The 19298-nt window shown below is 40.3% G+C and overlaps 1 protein-coding gene and 1 pseudogene across 4 annotated transcripts in view; both read right to left on the bottom strand.

Moving 5' to 3' along the window:
- Nucleotides 1-19298, bottom strand: part of CWC27 (CWC27 spliceosome associated cyclophilin) — a 268686-nt gene that overhangs the window by 42705 nt on the left and 206683 nt on the right. For all 4 annotated transcript variants that reach the window (XM_070774627.1, XM_070774624.1, XM_070774625.1 and 1 more), the window contains exons 12-13: nucleotides 9650-9759; nucleotides 159-262 (exon numbers count right to left, since the gene is read on the bottom strand). In XM_070774627.1, the coding sequence (XP_070630728.1) occupies nucleotides 159-262; nucleotides 9650-9759 (214 nt within the window). The remainder of the gene's footprint in view (nucleotides 1-158; nucleotides 263-9649; nucleotides 9760-19298) is intronic.
- Nucleotides 5007-5641, bottom strand: LOC109574978 (large ribosomal subunit protein uL11-like; annotated as a pseudogene).

Below are 19298 nucleotides of genomic sequence, written 5' to 3' on the forward strand. Positions count from 1 at the left end.
ACTGAAGTGGAGTAAAAGGAGATTGAGACCATATAAGATGAGGATATAATTGAATGTAAAGTCTGAAAAGAAAAGATGCTATAATAAAACTGTTTTAACAGTGTCTCTGCTCTGAGTCCATTTGTTCATAGTTAATATAAAGAAATCAAAGGCCTTACCATCCTTCATCATCTTCTACTTCTGTTTCAGAAATGTCATTTTCAGGAGTTTCAGCAATTGCTTGAGTGAGTTTAGATTTAAACTGGTTCAGCAGCGCAAGAGTCTGAAATAACAATTAGGACTGCTAAACTTCCTGATAAGGATAAATATAATTTCAGAAGAGACACTTAAATTTAGTAGAAGAGAAAATATTCTTCCATAAAACAATTTTCTAACTTTGAAGGAAAATAACAAAACCGCCCTCCGATTATAACCATGATTGATATTTACAAACCTTGACATTGCCCTGTTTGTATTTGCACTGACATTTTCCCCCAGGAATATTTGACTATTTCTGATTTGGGGGATATAAACTTGTTTATATAGAAGACATTTAAACTTTAAAATGCATGCTTACTAAGAGCTAAGTTTTTACGGTACACAGGATAGGGAGGTATTAATACTTCACTAAGAAATGTGAAGTCAAAAACAAAACACCAACAACAAACAGCACTTTTCACTGAACAAATTTCCAAAAATATAAAGATGTCGATGTTGGGAAAGGTGAAATGAAAGAACACATTAATTGCTGGAAGGTGGGTAAACTGGAGTGACATCTTTGGAAAGTTTTTTATACATATCAGAAACAATAAATGCTCGCTGCCTTTGATTCAGTAATTCCAATCCTGGGAATACATGTAGAAAAATAATCTGAAACACCGAAAATGGCTTATGCAAGAGATGTACACTGCAGCAATATTCATACAAGTGAAAAAGGAAATGTTAAATGTCTATTTATAAGAAAATAGATAAATTTGGTAAAAAGCAGTGAATGTGTGATTACACTATTATTAAACTATATTCATGAAGTATTCTATTGTTAAGTGAAAGAAGTAGGATATAACCATAACGTTGAGTATATTTTTATAAAAAAGGGACCAGTCCTCTGATTTTCTTTTTGACTCCCATGCCCTTTACAGGTAAGAGGAAACAACAAGTGCCTTAAATATTAATCATATTGTCTCCAGCTATACCTTAAGAATTTGTTTCAGAATTTGAGCAGAGAAATCAGGAAAAAAATTTATTCTACAGTTTTAGAAGGTACATAATTGTGAAATGGGATAAAATACCACCTGTCTAAAAAAAAAAAAAATCAAGTTTCTAATTAAGACAATGGCACACTGAAATCAGTACTGAAATATAGTTGACCCCTAAACAGCATAAGGGCACCCACCCTCTGAGCAGTTAAAAATCCGCCCTCTCTCTACTTCTGTGGTTATGCAACCATTCATGGTTAGTCCAGGACTGTAGTATATATTTACTGAAAGAAATTTGAGTATAAGTGGACCCATGAAGTTCAAAGCTGTGTTGCTCAAGGGCTAACCGTACTTATATTTACAAGGGAAAATGTGTAATAGTTCAATGTGTAAAAAACAGATCTAATAGTCATGGTAACTTGGAGGCTCCAGAATTTATCTAAAATATCATTAAGACCACAGTTTATGAAAAAATTAAGTAGGTGTTGGTGGCCTAGAACCTAAGCTCGCTAAGACAGGTGGTGTCAAAATAACTAAAAGAAACAAAGGAAATTACTGTTAAAAAATGATAGGGAAAAGTGCCTTATATGTTTTTGTAAGATTTAATGCCTGCATAGATAATAGCTGAAAATAAACACATTACCACAATTGCTGAATGAGATGAGTTTTAAGGAAAAACTATAAATTCCTATAGAATATCCTCATAAGCATTTTAAGGGCTGCTAGTGAGTTAGGGTTTAGATATTTTATTTGTTTCTAAAGTAGTAATTAAAGGATTAAGCTCTTCAAACAATGTTAATAAAACATGCTTTGTTTTAAAACCTTATTCATTAAAAAAAAACCCATTCTGCCTACAAACTTTTATTGTATTTGCTTTATAATATGGAAAGAAATTATTGTAGAAATATTAGAAAATACACACAAGCAAAATAAAAATATCTACTATCCCACCACTAAGAATTAGTAACCACTGTGGACATCTGGTATATATCCTACAGGGCTTCCTGTTTCTCTGTGTGTATATGTGCATGTGTTTATATATTTATATATTTCATAAACACATATCTCTACATGGATGTGTCTACAAACATGTATCTCTATCTATCACTTAAAAGCAAACCCCATCAGTTTTTAATGGTGGGTTTTCACAAATTTGGAAATGTCTTCTCTGGGGACATAAATAAAAATGAAAACAAAGGAGACTTCTTAGTGGAATGATTTTAAAACTTCCTAGAAAATTACTAGACATGGATCTTATTCTTTTGAGGTGAAAGTGGCAAGACAGTCTGTTTTTAGAGCCAAATAATGTGATACTGACTGGCATTTGCTCAGAGGAGAGCTGGGACTACGACAAGCAAAATACCTTTCTTTTTGTTGTTCAGTCGCCAAGTTATGCATGACTCTTAGTGACTCCATGGACTACAGCAGACCAGGCTCCCCGGTTCTATCTCCTACCTAGAGTTTGCTTCGATTCATGTCCACTGAGTCAGTGATGCTATCTAACCATCTTATCTCTTGCAGCTCCTCTTTTCCTTTTGCTGTCAGTCTTCCTCAGCATCAGGGTCTTTTCCAATGAGTCGGCTCTTTGCATCAAGCAGTGAAAATACTGGAGCTTCAGGTTCAACATCAGTCCTTCCAGTGAATATTCAACATCAGTCCTTCCAGGGTTGATTTTCTTTAGGACTGACTGGTTTGATCTCTTTGCAGTCCAAGGGACTCTTAAGAGTCTTCTCCAGCACCACAATTCAAAAGCATCAATTCTTTGGCGCTCAGCCTTTTTTATTGTCCAGTTCTCACATCTATACATGACAACTGGAAAACCATACTTTTGACCATACAGACCATTGTTGGCAAAGTGATGTCTCTGCTTTTTAATATGTTGTCTAGATTTGTCCTAGCCTTTCTTCCAAGGAGCAAGCTTCTTTTAATCTCATGGCTGCAGTCACTGTCCATAGTGATTTTGGAGCCCAAGAAAATAAAATTTTTTACTACTTCCACTTTTTCCCCTTCTATTTGCCATGAAGTGAGGGGAGTGAATGCCATGATCTTCGTTTTTTGAATGCTGAGTTTCAAGCCAGCTTTTTCACTCTCCTCTTTTACTTTCATCAAGACTCTCTTTAGTTCCTCTTCACTTTATGCCATTAGAGTAATATCATCTGCATATCCGCAGTTGTTGGTATTTCTCCCGGCAACCTTGATTCTAGCTTGTAATTCATCCAGCATGGCATTTCATATGATGTATTCTGCATATAAGTTAAATAAGCAAGGTGACAATATACAGTCTTGTTGTACTCATTTCCCAATTTTGAACCAGTCTGCTATTCCATGTAAGGTTCTAACTGTTCGTTCTTGACTTGCAAATAGGTTTCTCAGGAGACAAGTAAGGTGGTATTCCCAGACAAATAAGTCTGGTATTCCCAACTCTTTAAGAATTGTCCACAGCTTGTTGTGATCCACACAGTCAAAAGATTTAGTTTAGTCAGTGAAGTAGAAGTAGATGTTTTTCTGGAACTTGCTTGCTTTCTCCATGATCCAATGAATGTTGGCGGTTTCATCTCTGGTTCCTCTGTCTCTTTAAAACCCAGCTTGTAAACCTAGAAGTTCCTGGTTCACATACTGCTGAAGCCTAGCTTGAAGGATTTTGAGCATTACCTTGCTAGCATGTGAAACGACTGCAAATGTGCAGTAGCTTGAACATTCTTTGGCATTGTCTTTCTTTGGGATTGGAATGAAAACTGACCTTTACCAGTCCCATGGCCACTGCTGAGTTCTCCAAATTTTCTGACATATTCAGTGCAGCATTTCACATTCAGCATACCAGTCAATTTTACAACATTATCTTTTAGGATTTGAAATAGCTCAGCTGGAATTCCATCATCTCCACTAGCTCTGTTTGTAGTAATGTTTCCTAAGGTCCACTTGACTTCACACTCCAGGATGTCCAGCTCTAGATGAGTGACCATACTGTTGTGGTTCAGCTCAGCTCAGTTCAGTCAGTCAGTCGTGTCCAACTCTTTGCGACACCATGGACTGCAGCATGCCAGGCTTTCATGTCCATTACCAACTCCCAGAGCTTGCTCAAACTCATGTCCATCAAGTTAGTGATGTCATCCCACCATCTCATCCTCTGTCATCCCCTTCTCCTCCTGCTTCAATCTTTCTCAGCATCAGGGTCTTTTCCAATAAGTCAGTTCTTCGCATCAGGTGGCCAAAGGATTGGAGCTTCAGCATCAGTCCTTCCAATGAATATTCAGGACTGATTTCTTTAGGATTGACTGGTTGGATCTCTTGCTGTCCAAGGGACTCTCAAGAGTCTTCTCCAACACCATAGTTCAAAAGCATCAATTCTTCGGCACTCAGCTTCTTTAAGGTCCAACTCTCACGTCCATACATGACTACTGGAAAAATTATAGCTTTGACTAGACAGACCTTTGCTGGTAAAGTAGTATCTCTGATTTTTAATATGCTGTCTAGGTTGGTGATGGCTTTTCTTCCAAGGAGCAAGTGTCTTTTAATTTCATGGCAGCAGTTACCATCTGCAGTGATTTTGGAGCCCATAAAAAGAAAGTCTGTCACTGTTTCCATTGTTTCCCCACCCATTTGCCATTAGTGATGGGACCAGATGCCATGACCTTAGTTTTTTGAATGCTGAGTTTCAAGCCAGTTTTTTCACTCTTCTCTTTCACTTTCATCAAGAGGCTCTTTAGTTTCTCTTCACTTTCTGCCATATGGGTGGTGTCATCTGCGTATCTGAGGTTATTGATATTTCTCCTGGAATCAATCTTGATTCCATCTTTTTTTTTTTTTGGTTGTCAAATGATCCTTTATTTTCCTTTTTCCTTTGCAGTTCTTAACTAGCAGGGCACTCCACTGCGCCACTGTTGATATCATCTATGATGTCATGAGGGTGGCGGCCATCAACATTGCAGCCCACCGACTGGGCGGTCCCCAGGATCTCTTTAATGGTTCCAGAAAGTTCTCTAGCTAGAGACCGATGCCGCATCTGCCGTGCAATGTTGACGATCTCATCAAAAGTAATGTTTCCACTGTGCTTACTTAATGTTTTTCTGCTTCTTTCTGTCCCTTGGTGGTTCCTTGAGGGCTTTGATGATCAAGGCAGAAGCAGAAGGTACCACCTCAATCTGGGCTTGTCTGTTCTGAATGGTCAGTTTCACTGTAATCCTCAGACCCTTCCAATCACCAGTTGCCTTGGCGATGTCATCACCAACCTTTTTTGGAGACAGACCCAGAGGGCCGATCTTGGGGGCCAGGGCAGACGTGGCACCGACTTCCCCACCGGTGCACCTCAGGTACACGACTTTTATCTTGTTGGGGTCGAACTTAGGCGGCATGGTGGAGGCGGCTGGTGTCGGATGAACCCGGATTCGGGACGACCAAAGAAAGTTGCACCTCTGCCTCCCCCGAGCCGAAAGCCGAAAGCTTGATTCCATCTTGTGCTTCATCCAGTCAAGCATTTCTCATGATGTATCCTGCATATAAGTTAAAATAAGCAAAGTGACAATATACAGCCTTGATGTACTCCTTTCACAATTTGGAACCAGTCCATTGTTCCATGTCCAGTTCTATCTGTTGCTTCTTGACCTGCATACAGATTTCCAGAAGGCAGGTCAGGTGGTCTGAGAGTATTCTCCACTCTAAGAATTGTCCACAGTTTGTTGTGATCCACACAGTCAAAGGCTTTAGAGTAGTCAATGAAGCAGAAGTAGATATTGTTTTGGGATTCTCTTGCCTTTTCTGTGATCCAGTGGATGTTGGCAATTTCAACATCTGAAATGGCTCCTCTGGCTCCTCTGCCTTTTCTAAACACAGCTTGAGCACCTGGAAGGTCTCAGTTCACATACTGTTGAAGCCTGTCTTGGAGAATTTTGAGCATTACTTTGCTAGCATGTGAGATGGGTGCAATTGTGTGGTAATTTGTGGATTCTTTGGCATTGCCTTTCTTTGAGATTGGAATGAAAACTGAGCTTTTCCAGTCCTGTGGCCACTGCTGAGTTTTCCAAATTTGCTGGCATATTGAGTGCAGCACTTTCACAGCATCATCTTTTAGGATTTGAAATAGTTCAGCTGGGATTCCATCACCTCCCCTAGCTTTGTTTGTAGTGCTGCTTTCTAAAGCCCACTTGACTTTGCATTCCAGGATGTCTGAGGTGAGTGACCACACCATCATGATTATCTGGGTCATGAAGATCTTTTAGGTATAGTTCTTATGTGTATTCTTGACACCTGTTCTTAATATCTTCTGCTTCTGTTAGGTCCATGCTGTTTCTGTCCTTTATTGAGCCCATCTTTGCATGAAATGTTCCCTTGGTATCTCTAATCTTCTTGAAGAGACCTCTAGTCTTTCCCATTCTATTGTGCTCCTTTATTTCTTTGCACTTATCTCTGAGAAAGTCTTTCCTATCTCTCCTTGCTATTCTTTGGAACTCTGCATTCAGATGGATATATCTTTCCTTTTCTCCTTTGCCTTTAGCTTCTTTTCTTTTCTCAGTTATTTGTAAAGCCTCCTCAGACAACCGTTTTGCCTTTTTGCATTTTCTTTTTGGGGATGGTCTTGATCACTGCCTCTTGTACAATGTTACAAACCTCTGTTCACAGTCCTTCAGGCACTCTCTCTATCTGATCTAATCCCTTGAATCTATTTCTCACTTCCACTGTATAATTGCAAGGGATTTAATTTAGGTCATACCTGAATGGTCTAGTGGTTTTCCCTATTTTCTTCAATTTAAGTCTGAATTTGGCAATAAGGAGTTCATGATCTGAGTCACAGTCAGCTCCCGGTCTTGTTTTTGCTGACTGTATAGTGCTTCTCCATCTTCAGCTGCCAAGAATATAATCAGTCTGATTTCGGTATTGACCATCTGGTGATGTCCATTTGTAGAATCATCTCTTGTGCTGTTGTGGTTACCTGGTCATTAAGACATCTTTTTTTGTGGTTATCTGGGTCAGTAAGACATACACAGTTCTTCTGTGTATCTGTGCCCCCTTTTCTTAACCTCTTCTGCTTCTGTTAGGTCCTTGCCATTTATGTCCTTTATTGAGCCCATCTTTGCATGAAATGTTCCCTTGATGACTCCAATTTTCTTGAAGAGATCTTGAGTCTTTTCGATTCTGTTGTTTTCCTCTATTTCTTTGCATTGTTCATTTACAAAGGCCTTATCTCTCTTTGCCATTCTCTGGAACTCTGCATTCGGTTGGCCTTTCTAAACATTTCCTATTTTCAAGATTGGACTTTCTCTAGTTGCATTTGAAAGGCAAGACAGATACTAGCCAAAAAAGCAGACACTGTGAAAAGAAATGGAAGAAAACAGGATCTGCATGGAGGTATTAATGTTTGGCATCCAGAGGAATCAGTCTTCTGGCTCCTGCAGGAGGAATGAAGGACTAACCACTAACCACATTCTCTTCAGCACAGAGTGAGCCTCCCAGCTGTGTTGATGAAGAAGATGTGTTGATGGCGCCTCCCCTGGTAGACCTTTTGCACACATGTGTATACATGGGTCTCTCAAATGGCCTTTGCTCCTCCAGTGCTGCCCCAGGTCCTCTACTCCATACAGCAACCAGGCTGGACGGATCTTCCCAAACTGCAAATGGGATTATAATACCTTCTTTCTTTGATGTCTCCCCACTGCTTTTAGGGTAAATCTCAACTCCTTCATATGGCTCAAAAATATCCTGTGTGAACTGGCTCCTGCTTACCTCTCCAGCCTCATCTCTTTCTTTCTCTTAGTTTAAGTTCCAGTCATATTTAACATCTTTTCGTTCTTTGCAAAGAGGTTAAAGACTTCTCATATAGTATTCTTGTCTAGCCATGTATCTTCTTAGTAACCCTCAAGTTGACAAATCATTTTCTCAGGGAAGCCTTTCGGATTCTTATGCCGTATTATGCGATACCTTTACATAATTCCCTATATCTAACCTGTCATAATGCTCATCCCCTTTTATTGGTATTACTTGTTTAACTGCCTATTTTTTTCGGATAGCTCAGAGAAGATAGGGATGTTTCTGCCTTGTTTACCACCAACTACAGTGATTAGGACATGGTAGATTTTTAATAATTATTTACTAGGAGGAAGAAAGAGAAATGCAAGGATAACAGTGATCCTTAACATCTTTTGGTAATACATTCAGAGGACTTTGTGACTCCATGAAAACAAGTTAATAAAGGACTTTTCTTAATTTCATTTGATGTGCCATTTCTTTTGAAAATTGCACATAAGTTAGTTCTCTGTAATTATAATTTCCTATACCTGAATTCTCGTTGAATTTTCCCTATGATTATTTTCACGCTAGGCACTGATGCGTGATCTTCCTTACCAGTAATTAGGTGTCATTTATAATACAGTTCCTGATTAGATTAATTTATTCAAACAGGCCTGGGCTTTTTAATTTACTTTTATTTTGCCTGTTTTATTTATATGCCTAAAATGATGTGTTCTCATATATATATGGCAGCACCAAATATAAGTAATTTTGGTCTGCCCCCTATCTTTTCAACATAAAGGGCTGCTCAAGGGCTCTATCTCACCAAGTGCCAAGTGCTGCATGGTGCTGACCCCCAAGTTGTTGAGCTAACTTCCTATCTTCTTTATTCTTGATTTCTGACAATCTTCTTATATTATTAGCTAAAGATTCAGGAATTACTTTCAGTAAAGAGAGTTTTGCAATATTGTTTATGGTGGACGTTAACCAGCAGACCAAGTGCCTTATTTATAGGCAGTGTACTATTTCAAGCGAAGTTGGCTAGGCAGCAGGTGAGATGCTGAGCCCTTCATCATTTATAATTATGGTCTCATAATATTCACTTAGCAAAGATTCTATGTGAGTATCTGGTAATATGTGGTTTTACCAGGTTCCTGTGTTTAATTAGGGAGGACTTCCCTGGAGGCTCAGACGGAAAAGAATCTGCTGGCAATGAGGGAGACCTGGGTCAATTCCTGCGTCAGGAAGATCCCCTAGGATACCTAAGGCCTATAGCAGGTACCCATGATTTAAGGCTTCCCAGGTGGCGCTAGTGGTAAAGAACCCACCTGCCAATGCGGAGACGTAAAGAGACCTGAGATCAATCCCTGGATGAGGAAGATCCCCTGGAGGAGGGCATGGCAACCCACTCCAGTATTCCTGCCTAGAGAATCCCTTGGACAGAGGAGTCTGGCAGGCTACAGTGCATGGGGTCGCAAAGAGCCGGACATGACTGAAGTGACTTAGCACACATGCACAAAGTTAAAACTTGAAAGTCCCAGGCTTTATACCTTTCTATCTGGAAAGAACTCTATCATCTGGATCTTTGCTTGAATGGCCAAGGTCCTGGTCACCTCACCATATGTTATATATACTTTTTCATTTTTAAGACATAATGTTTTCCCTCATGTATAATCAAAATAGGTTCTGTTAACAATTCCTGCATACAATTAAAAGGCAATGAATTGCATATGGATTTTGGTTTGTGAAGTTACCTGGTCTTCCCGGGAAGTTCCTGTCTTTGCCTGCTGCTTCCTCAAAGCTTCATACTTTTGCTTTTCTCGTCTGTATTCTGCAACAGCACCATCTGGAGCAGCCTCTTCCTCTGAGGAATAATAGACTAGTTTTAGAATAAACAGTAAAAAGGCTGTATGGATTCATACTGAAGTCTATGAATGTCTATTGCTGAAGAGGAGGTCAGAACCTCGGACTGGTTTTCCTCCATTAAAAAAAGAAAACTCAACAAACAAACCAATAAACTCTAAAGACTCCACAGTGATTTCCTAGATTAGAAGGTGACTGATTTTAATTAAACAACCAATTTTAATGTCTTTATTTTATACTGTACTATTATAGTTATTCTCACTTGTAATTATTTGACTATAAAATCACCTATCTCACCTTTAAAATAAGATATTCCTAAAATTCAGCAATACCATTTCATATTATTCCTTTGCCTTATAAGATATAATCATTCAATATTGGTTGATTTTCCAATTACTTGCCATTTCTGCTCCCCAGTTAAAACAATAACAAAACAACAACAAACAACTTCAATTTAATAGCATCATAAAATATAAATATCTAAAAAAAAATGAGGACAGTTGCCCAGAAGCAGATAAAAGTAACATTTTCTAAATTAGAAATGAGAAAAAAAAAATTATGGATTTGATCCTGCAATAAATTCCATACAAAGATTAGTTAACATCTGGGTTCACAGAATACAGTGTTGCCTCAAAAAAAAAGGTACCAATATTTTACAATACTTACATTTAAATATATTAATGAAAATTTGTGACTTAAGAAAAAAACCTATATCTTCTCATCTTTGGCTGACAAACCAAGATGAGCCAGTTGTAATCAAGAATATCACAAATGGTTCTAGTCAAATCTTGGTTTGTTGCTTGCCTCTTTGTTACCTAGTTTGAGAACCATAATTAATGTGTAATATATTAATAATCAGCCATTTTGTTCAAGAGATTATCTAGTTAAAAAAAAATGTGTGAACTAAGAAACAAGGGATCTTCTTATGGTTACCTGATGATTTTGATGTCAAAGGTTACAAAGATTCAATTATGTGGGATAGGAAGGTTCTGGAGATTTAAGGTACAGCATCATCTCACACGCTAGTAAAGTAATGCTCAAAATTCTCCAAGCCAGGCTTCAGCAATACGTGAACCATGAACTTCCAGATGTTCAAGCTGGTTTTAGAAAAGGCAGAGGAACCAGAGATCAAATTGCCAACATCCTCTGGATCATTGAAAAAGCAAGAGAGTTCCAGAAAAACATCTCTTTCTGCTTTATTGACTATGCCAAAGTCTTTGACTGTGTGGATCATAATAAACTGTGGAAAATTCTTAAAGAGATGGGAATACCAGACCACCTGACCTGCCTCTTGAGAAATCTGTATGCAGGTCAGGAAGCAACAGTTAGAACTGGACATGGAACAACAGACTGGTTCCAAAAGGGAAAAGGAGTACGTCAAGATTGTATATTGTCACCCTGCTTATTTAACTTATATGCAGAGGACATCATGAGAAACACTGGGCTGGAGGAAGCACAAGCTGGAATCAAGATTGCTGGGAGAAATATCAATAATCTCAGATACTCAGATGACACCAACTTTATGGCAGAAAGTGAAGAGGAACTAAAAAGCCTATTGATGAAAGTGAAAGTGGAGAGTGAAAAAGTTGGCTTAAAGCTCAACATTCAGAATACTAAGATCATGGCATCTGGTCCCATCACTTCATGGAAATAGATGGGGAAACAGTGGAAACAGTGTCAGACTTTATTTTTTGGGGGCTCCAAAATCACTGCAGATGGTGACTGCAGCCATGAAATTAAAAGACACTTACTCCTTGAAAGGAAAGTTATGACCAACCTAGATAGCATATTCAAAAGCAGAGACGTTACTTTGCCAATAAAGGTCCATCTAGTCAAGGCTATGGTTTTTCCAGTGGTCACGTATGGATGTGAGAGTTGGACTGTGAAGAAAGCTGAGCGCCGAAGAATTGATGCTTTTGAACTGTGGTGTTGGAGAAGACTCTTGAGAGTCCCTTAGACTGCAAGGAGATCCAACCAGTCCATCCTAAAGGAGATCAGTCCTGGGTGTTCATTGGAAGGACTGATGCTAAAGCTGAAACTCCAATACTTTGTCTACCTCATGTTAAGAGTTTATTCATTGGAAAAGACCCTGATGCTGGGAGGGATTGGGGGCAGGAGGAGAAGGGGACGACAGAGGATGAGATGGCTGGATGGCATCACCCACTCGATGGACTTGAGTTTGGGTGAACTCCGGGAGTCGGTGATGGACAGGGAGGCCTGGCATGCTGCAATTCATGGAGTCGCAGAGAGTCGGACACGACTGAGCAACTGAACTGAACTGAACTGATGGTAAATACAGTTAATAATACTGTATTGTATACCTATAATTTGCTAAGAAAGGTGGTCACTATACATATGCAAACAAAGTGTAATGCTGTGAGGTGATGGATATATGTTAATTAGCTAGATTGTAGTTATCTGCTGCTGCTGCTAAGTCGCTTTAGTCGTGTCCGACTCTGTGGGACCCCAGAGACGGCAGCCCACCAGGCTCCCCCATCCCTGGAATTCTCCAGGCAAGAACAGTGGAGTGGGTTGCCATTTCCTTCTCCAATGCATGAAAGTGAAAAGTCAAAGTGAAGTCACTCAGTCGTGTCTGACTCTCAGCGACCCCACAGACTGCAGCCCATCAGGCTCCTCTGTCCATGGGATTTTCCAGGCAAGAGTACTGGAGTTGGGTGCCACTGCCTTCTCCGAAACACTTCAACATGGTACACACAGCCAAACGCAATGATTATCTGCAACACAAACCCAACTGTGTGAAAAAATACGGTCAACTCTTGTATTTCCTAATGGGGCATATTATATCAGTATGAAGCACTTCTGTTTATAGTGTGATCAGATGTTCACAGCACATTCATTTTTCATGTTTTGATTCCTCAGTACTATACTCTGAGTAATTTCCTTAGCTCTACTTTAGTTCACTAATTCTCTGTTTCAGTTCAGTTCAATTCAGTTCAGTCGCTCAGTCGTGTCCAACTCTTTGCGACCCCATGAATCACAGCACGCCAGGCCTTCCTGTCCATCACCAACTCCCGGAGTTCACTCAGACTCATGTCCATCGAGTCGGTAATGCCATCCAGCCATCTTATCCTCTGTCATCCCCTTCTCCTCCTGCCCCCAATCCCTTCCAACATCAGAGTCTTTTCCAATGAGTCAGCTCTTCGCATGAGGTGGCCAAAGTACTGGAGTTTCAGCTTTAGCATCATTCCCTCCAAAGAAATCCCAGGGCTGATCTCCTTCAGAATGGACTGGTTGGATCTCCTTGCAGTCCAAGGGACTCTCAAGAGTCTTCTCCAACACCACAGTTCAAAAGCATCAATTCTTTGGCACTCGGCCTTCTTCACAGTCCAACTCTCACATCCATACATGACCACTGGAAAAACCATAGCCTTGACTAGACGGACTAATCAGTTTTAAGACATAAACTGAGTTGTTGATTTTAATAATCATATTTTAAAATTCTAGATATTCTATTTCCTTTTCAAATTGACCCATTTTTTTTGGATGGCCTAAGTCTTTTATTATGATTTTTATATATTTAAAAACTTCTTTATCTTAAACACACTTGTTATATTTTATCTTTTGGATTATTCTTGGAGTTGCTTTGTTATGGCTTCTGACTCTCTCCCCACAGTGGTTATTTCTCCATGCGTTTTCTAATTCTTGATTTTGAGTGTTCCTATAGCTAGAGCTGCATCTTCATCATGCTCCATAGGAATCCCTGGCACCCAGGATTGTGTCAGCATTCCTCCAGAGAGCTTCTGCATTTGTTGCTACCAGGAAATTAAGGGGTTCCATTTGTGCACAGCCATTTTCCCCCAAGTTAATTTCCTGGCTTAGGATTTCTGTACCACATAGGTAGTGTACATTCAGAGTTTATAGCTGTGCCTGGTAGAAGTTTAGAGTTTTGATTTTTTATGACAGACTTTTTTTTTTTCCTTCCATATATAGTTTTGAAAACTGACAAGCTTCTTTGTGGACTTCGTGACCAGGAGGACAGTTTTTCTAGCTTCTTCTTCTGTTGATCCAAGACTGTATCTCTAAGTGTGATATTAAAACCGGAACTTCTAGCTATCAGAGACCACATCTGGTTTCAATATCCCTCTGGGCAACTGCTGTGTCAGTTTGAGCATTTAATGCTCTAGTTGGGCCTCCCCTTTGTTTCTGCTGCTGCTAAGTCACTTCAGTCGTGTCCGACTCTGTGTGACCCCATAGACGGCAGCCCACCAGGCTCCCCCGTCCCTGGGATTCTCAGGCAAGAGTACTGGAGTGGGTTGCCATTTCCTTCTCCAATGCATGAAAGTGAAAGTCAAAGTGAAGTTGCTCAGTCGTGTCCGACTCTTAGCGACCTCATGGACTGCAGCCTACCAGGCTCCTCTGTTCATGGGATTTTCCAGGCAAGAGTCCTGGAGTGGGGTGCCATTCCACCAACCCCCTCTCTGTCTCTTTCAAGCTTAGCTAATTATTTATTTTTTAATTGGAGGATAAGTGCTTTACAATGTTGCACTGGTTTCTGCCTTACAATGTCAATCAGCCTTGCTGAGCCGCCCTCTCACCCCGCCTCCTTCCACTCTGTATCAGCACAGAGCACCGGGCTGCCTCCCTGTGTTGTACACAGCTTCCCACTAGCTGTCTATTTTACACATGGCAGTGTAAACATGTCCATGCTACTCTCTCACTCTCTCCTTCCCATGTTGTGTCCATAAATCCATTCTCTATATTTGTGTCTCTATTCCTGCCCTGCAAGTGGGTTCATCAGTACCATTTTTCTAGATTCCGTATATATTTAGCTAAGATTTGAATTGGGCTGGATCATATTTTATCTAGCATTTCTATATATTTGGAGAAAGATGTTCTGTTTTAACTCAGTCCATGTGGCCAGAAGAAAAAGTAGCACATTCATGGTTTCTCTGGTGGCTCAGACGGTAAAGAATCTGCCTGCAATGTGGGAGACCTGGGTTTGATCCCTCAGTTGGAAAGATCCCCTGGAGAAGGGAGCGGCTATCCACTCCAGTGTTCTGTCCTGGAGCATTCCATGGACAGAAGAGCCTAGCAGGCTACAGTCCTTGGGGTTGCAAAGAGTCAAATATGACTGAGCAACTTTCACTTTCACTTTGAATGTCCCAGAATAAGCAAAAATTGAGTAAATGACCGGATGATGTTAGTGACATAAAATTATCTAATAACATAGAAAAGGGGCATGAAAAAAAATCAGTTTCTTTAAGTACACAGTGCTCCACATCTAATACCTTTCTTAAAAATCTTAATATATGCTGGGTAATTTATAAATAATAATGCAATATGACAACTATTTGTCATTAACTGAAATCTCAACAAAATGTATGCTAAATAACTAGGAATGAAGAATGGGGGGAAAAAGAACATTTACTAAATACCTACTATATGTTAGGTACCATGCTACGGTTCTTTGACTCTCTATGAAGAAAGCATCTATAAACCTATTTTACAAATTAGGAAACAGGGTTAAGACCACAATTAGAATATACTAAAGCTGTAACTTGAACCCAAGTCTATCTGATAGTAAAATCTCATACTGTGCCCTACTGTCTTCAATTAAAAGTTCAGTTCAGAAAACAAAATTTAATGTGTTCCCACTGTATGCCTGGCTTTTCATTCTAGAAAGTAATGTAATAGGTAAAGTAAAAATAATATATGTAAAAATAGTTAAGAAATCAAGCCACTGATTATAAGTATTATGTTGCTGATTCTTGTTTAGAATATTAGCCACCAAGAGAGGGTTTAAAGCTTACCTATGCTATTGTTAGGATGGCATTATCTATGCTATCTTAGCGTAGGTATCTCCTATGCTATTATTAGGAGCATACCTATGCTCCAAGAGGAGCTACCACACGCCAGAGGTCAGGGGCACCGGCCGAGAGGAGTTACTCCATGTTCAAGGTCAGGAGGGGTGGCCATGAGGAGATACCCCTCTTCTAAGGTAAGGAGCAGCAGCTGCACTTTGCTGGAGCAGCCATGAAGAGATAACCCCACGTCCAAGGTAAGAGAAACCCAAGGAAGACGGTAGGTATTGCGAGAGGGCATCAAAGGGCAGACACACTGAAACCATAATCACAGAAAACTAGCCAATCTGATCACATGGACCACAGCCTTGTCTAACTCAATGAAACTAAGCCATGCCCTGTTGGGCCACCCAAGATGGGTGGGTCATGGTGGAGAGGTCTGACAGAATGTGGTCCACTGGAGAAGGGAATGGCAAACCACTTCAGTATTCTTCCCTTGAGAACCCCATGAACAGTATGAAAAGGCAAAATGTTAGGATACCAAAAGAGGAACTCCCTGGGTCAGTAAGTGCCCAATATGCTACTGGAGATCAGTGGAGAAATAACTCCAGAAACAATGAAGGGATGGAGCCAAAGCAAAAACAATACCCAGTTGTGGATGTGACTGGTGATAGAAGCAAGGTCTGATGCTATAAAGAGCAATATTGCATAGGAACCTGGAATGTTAGGTCCATGAATCAAGGCAAATTAGAAGTGGTCAAACAAGAGATGGCAAGAGTGAACGTCGACATTCTAGGAATCAGTGAACTGAAATGGACTGGAATGGGTGAATTTAACTCAGATGACCATTAATCTACTCCTGTGGGCAGGAATCCCTCAGAAGAAATGGAGTGGCCATCATGGTCAACAAAAGAGTATGAAATGCAGTACTTGGATGCAATCTCAAAAATGACAGAATGATCTCTGTTCGTTTCCAAGGCAAACCATTCAATATCACAGTAATCCAAGCCTATGCCCCAACCAGTAACGCTGAAGAAGCTGAAGTTGAGCGGTTCTATGAAGACCTACAAGACCTTTTAGAACTAACACCCCAAAAAGATGTCCTTTTCATTATAGGGGACTGGAATGCAAAAGTACGAAGTCAAGAAACACCTGGAATAACAGGCAAATTTGGCCTTGGAGTACAGAATGAAGCAGGGCAAAGGCTAATAGAGTTTTGCCAAGAGAACGCACTGGTCATAGCAAACACCCTCTTCCAACAACACAGGAGAAGACGCTACATATGGACATCACCAGATGGTCAACACCGAAATCAGATTGATTATATTCTTTGCAGCCAAAGATGGAGGTCTATATAGTCAGCAAAAACAAGACTGGGAACTGACTGTGGCTCAGATCATGAACTCCTTATTGCCAAATTCAGACTTAAACTGAAGAAAGTAGGGAAAACCACTAGACCATTCAGGTATGACCTAAATCAAATCCCTCATGATTATACAGTGGAAGTGAGAAATAGATTTAAGGGACTAGATTTGATAGACAGAGTACCTGATGAACTATGGATGGAGGTTCGTGACATTGTACAGGAGACAGGGATCAAGACCATCCCCAAGAAAAAGAAATGTAAAAAGGCAAAATGGCTGTCTGAGGAGCCTTACAAATAGCTGTGAAAAGAAGAGAAGCAAAAAGCAAAGGAGAAAAGGAAAGATATACGCATCTGAATGCAGAGTTCCAAACAATAGCAAGGAGAGATAAGAAAGCTTTACTCAGTGATCAATGCAAAGAAATAGAGGAAAACAAAAGAATGGAAAGACTAAAGATCTCTTCAAGAAAATTAGAGATACCAAGGGAACATTTCATGCAAAGATGGGCTTGATAAAGGACAGAAATGGTATGGACCTAACAGAAGCAGAAGATATTAAGAAGAGGTGTCAAGAATACACAGAAGAACTGTACAAAAAAGAGCTTCATGACCCAGAATCACGATGGTGTGATAACTCACCTAGAGCCAGACATCCTGGAATGTGAAGTCAAGTGGGCCTTAGAAAGCATCACTACGAACAAAGCTAGTGGAGGTGATGGAATTCCAGTTGAGCTATTTCAAATCCTGAAAGACGATGCTGTGAAAGTTCTGCACTCTATATGCCAGCAAATTTGGAAAACTCAGCAGTGGCCACAGGACTGGAAAAGGTCAGTTTTCATTCCAATCCCAAAGAAAGGCAATGCCAAAGAATGCTCAAACTACCACACAATTGCACTCATCTCACACGCTAGTAAAGTAATGCTCAAAATTCTCCAAGCCAGGCTTCAGCAATACGTGAACCATGAACCTCCAGATGTTCAAGCTGGTTTTAGAAAAGGCAGAGGAACCAGAGATCAAATTGTCAACATCCTCTGGATCATTGAAAAAGCAAGAGAGTTCCAGAAAAACATCTCTTTCTGCTTTATTGACTATGCCAAAGCCTTTGACTGTGTAGATCATAATAAACTGTGGAAAATTCTTAAAGAGATGGGAATACCAGACCACCTGACCTGCCTCTTGAGAAACCTTTATGCAGGTCAAGAAGCAACAGTTAGAACTGGACATGGAACAACAGACTGGTTCCAAATAGGAAGAGGAGTACGTCAAGGCTGTATATTGTCACCTGGCTTATTTAACTTATATGCAGAGTACATCATGAGAAATGCTGGGCTGGAGGAAGCACAAGCTGGAATCAAGATTGCTGGGAGAAATATCAATAACCTCAGATATGCAGATGACACCACCCTTATTGCACAAAGTGAAGAGGAACTAAAGAGCCTCTTGATGAAAGTGAAAGAGGAGAGTGAAAAATTTGGCCTGAAGCTCAACATTCAGAAAATTAAGATCATGGCATATGGTCCCATCACTTCATAGCAAATAGACGGGGAAACAGTGGAAATAGCATCAGACTTTATCTTTTTACGCTCCAAAATCACTGCAGATGGTGACTGCAGCCATGAAATTAAAAGACGCTTACTCCTTGGAAGGAAAGTTATGACGAACCTAGATAGCATATTCAAAAGCAGAGACATTACTTTGCCAACAAAGGTCCGTCTAGTCAAGGCTATGGTTTTTCCAGTGGTCATGTATGGATGTGAGAGTTGGACTGTGAAGAATGCTGAGCGCTGAAGAATTGATGCTTTTGAACTGTGGTGTTGGAGAAGACTCTTGAGAGTCCCTTGGACTGCAAGGAGATGCAACCAGTCCATTCTGAAGGAGATCAGCCCTGGGATTTCTTTGGAAGGAATGATGCTAAAGCTGAAACTCCAGTACTTTGGCCACCTCATGGGAAGAGTTGACTCATTGGAAAAGGCTCTGATGCTGGGAGGGATTGGGGCAGGAGGAGAAGGGGACAACAGAGGATGAGATGGCTGGATGGCATCAGTGACTCGATGGACGTGAGTCTGGGTGAACTCTGGGAGTTGGTGATGGACAGGGAGGCCTGGCGTGCTGGGATTCGTGGGGTCGCAAAGTTCGGACACGACTGAGCGACTGAACTGAACTGATGCTCTTGTTGTTGTGTTAGTTGCTCAGTCGTGTCCAACTCTTTGTGACCCCATGGACTGTAGCCCGTGAGGCTCCTCTGTCCATGGGATTTCCCAGGCAAGAATACTGGAGTGGTTTTCCATTTCCTTCTCCAGGGAAGCCTGCATAGTATTAGAATAACAAAATTTAAATATATTAGTGATCTCCAAAATAATATTAGAAAATATATTTAAAAGGGTTTGGTGACCAGAATGTCCAACATCACTATAA

This window comes from Bos indicus, chromosome 20 (genome assembly GCF_029378745.1).
Source record: "Bos indicus isolate NIAB-ARS_2022 breed Sahiwal x Tharparkar chromosome 20, NIAB-ARS_B.indTharparkar_mat_pri_1.0, whole genome shotgun sequence".
In the NCBI taxonomy this organism is placed as follows: domain Eukaryota; kingdom Metazoa; phylum Chordata; class Mammalia; order Artiodactyla; family Bovidae; genus Bos; species Bos indicus.